The sequence below is a fragment of the Cibotium barometz genome, chromosome 41, assembly GCF_041138505.1.
Source record: "Cibotium barometz isolate CiBa-2024 chromosome 41, ASM4113850v1, whole genome shotgun sequence".
Lineage (NCBI taxonomy): Eukaryota > Viridiplantae > Streptophyta > Polypodiopsida > Cyatheales > Cibotiaceae > Cibotium > Cibotium barometz.
Window position 1 is genome coordinate 13580290 of NC_141086.1, and position 2072 is coordinate 13582361.

At 44.4% G+C, this 2072-nt stretch overlaps 1 protein-coding gene across 2 annotated transcripts in view; it reads right to left on the reverse strand.

The window, feature by feature from the left end:
- LOC147614694 (uncharacterized) overlaps positions 1–1713 on the reverse strand; it is a 38722-nt gene extending 37009 nt beyond the window's left edge. Inside the window, exons 1-3 of one of the 2 annotated variants that reach the window (XM_086779957.1) lie at positions 1306–1708; positions 455–529; positions 1–338 (exon numbers count right to left, since the gene is read on the reverse strand). The exon at positions 1–338 is cut by the window's left edge and continues 73 nt beyond it. In XM_086779957.1, the coding sequence (XP_086636083.1) occupies positions 1–326 (326 nt within the window). In that variant the 5' untranslated portion in view covers positions 327–338; positions 455–529; positions 1306–1708. Of the gene's footprint in view, positions 530–1305 lie in introns of both variants that reach the window. The other variant, XM_086779956.1, reaches the window with a different exon arrangement.
- Positions 1714–2072: the final 359 nt, after the last annotated feature.

Consider the following 2072-nt stretch of genomic DNA (forward strand, 5'->3'; position numbering starts at 1 on the left):
GTTTGAAAGCAATCCCCTAAGGTTAATTGTCGGCAATCCACCAGCACGGATGGGAATTCAATTATTTCCTGTGGCTTGAGACTCTCCATGTTTTTGTCACATGTTGCTTCAAAGTCGATCACCACCACATAGTCGAACTCCTGTGTTCTTACAGAAGGGGCCGACTCAAGCTCCTGGACCTCTTGTGTAATGATGTTGTTTCCACCCACCATGTGATCAAACTCCTGTGTTATTTTGGAGGATGCCGACTCAAGTCCGTGGCCATAGACATAATTTTGATCCACCAAATTGCCAGAGGCACTGAAAAAACCATATTCAGTCTGCATTCCCCTGGTTTCCTGCAAATTTTTCAACGGAATGTAACCATCCTTTTCGGCATATAAAAAATCGGCTACACCAGGTAAGCTTGTAGGTTGGTTTACTCCACATTGAAGGGACCATCTGGAAATCTCACGTTCTGTTTTGTGTATGAAGGCCTGCCTGTTGTGGAGACGACGAAGTGCTAGTTCTCGGTTTCGGGCCATTCTTGCTGTCATGGCATACATGAATACGAAAAAATAGTGAAAAAAAAAACCTCAGAGAAAGCATTCAAAGCCTTCTAGAATACTTAAAGATAGCCGATACACAAGTATGCATTCTGAACATTCTGAACAAGTCGCATAAGGCTTGGCAGATTTACCCACAACAGCCAGACCGAACAGTCCTTCCCATGGAGTTGTTCAATGCTCCTAAAATGGGCTGTGACAACAGTTCTTCATCACAACAATGGCAGCTCCAACACACCGTCAATCTACCCCCAAGCTATTGAACTTCTAAAGGCCTAGCATCACTTGCAAACCCAAATCCATCTGACATTAATCTGCATTTGATCACATGCCATTCTCCAATCAACATACTGTGATTGGCCTGCCTCAGTCATGACGGAAGTGAACAGCTTGGTCCATCTTGGTGCACACCTGCTAATGGGTCCTGATGAAACTGCAAGCCCATGGCATTATCTACAAAGCTCTGAATCACACAAGACAAGGATATGCAGGAAGTGAACAGCTTGGTCCATCTTGGTGCACACCTGCTAATGGGTCCTGATGAAACTGCAAGCCCATGGCATTATCTACAAAGCTCTGAATCACACAAGACAAGGATATGCAGGAATGCACAGATGATATGAAGCAAGCACAGAAGCCTCATTGAACCAACCCCGGTAATCCTCATTGTGAACTCTCGATGACCCCTCCAAACAGCCAAGGGCAAGAAAAACAGTTCTACAATTGAAAAACCCTACAAGCAGGGAATGCAAACGTTTACCTCTCTGGGCTTGATTGACCATGGCGGTGGGCGGGCTGAGTCCGGACACCCTATCGGCAGACAGTTCGCTCTGGGCTCCAGCAGGGTCCGAATGCAGGTATTGGCTCCACGTACAGAGATGCCCGTGGGTTCTGCTGTTGGTGCTGCTGGGCCGAATCATCGCTGCCCGCCTGGCTTGCTGCAATTTGGGGCCCAGCAAGCAAGCTTCTCTTGCGATCAAAATTCGCATCTACCATGGTGGTGGTGGTCGCAGCAGGCCAAGAGGAGCTTCGTAGGTCTATGCCTGCTCAAGGGCACCACCATGTTAAATTCACAACTGAGAGTTTCTCCTGAACCCAAACGACTTTAACTCGTGTTGATACACCCACCGTGCTCTCTTCTCTATCTCTCTCTCTCTCTCTTAGCATTCTCTCACACGCATGCACACACTCCCTCTCTCTTCTCTCACACACACACACGTACTCACACACATACTCTCTTTCTCTCTCTCTCACACACACACACACATGTAAATATTAGTATATACAATATTATGTTTTAGATACATATAGCTATACATAGGCACATATACTTATACATACATATATAGGTGAATTTAAAAATATAAATACACACATACATAATTTTAATTAATTTTGATTAAATTTTAATGTATGGAGATGGGTGGTAAGGTGTGCTCACTTTTTAATATATAGATACATATATTAGACACAGAGACATATACACATACACGCACACAGATATATATTTTTATATATATGTGTGTG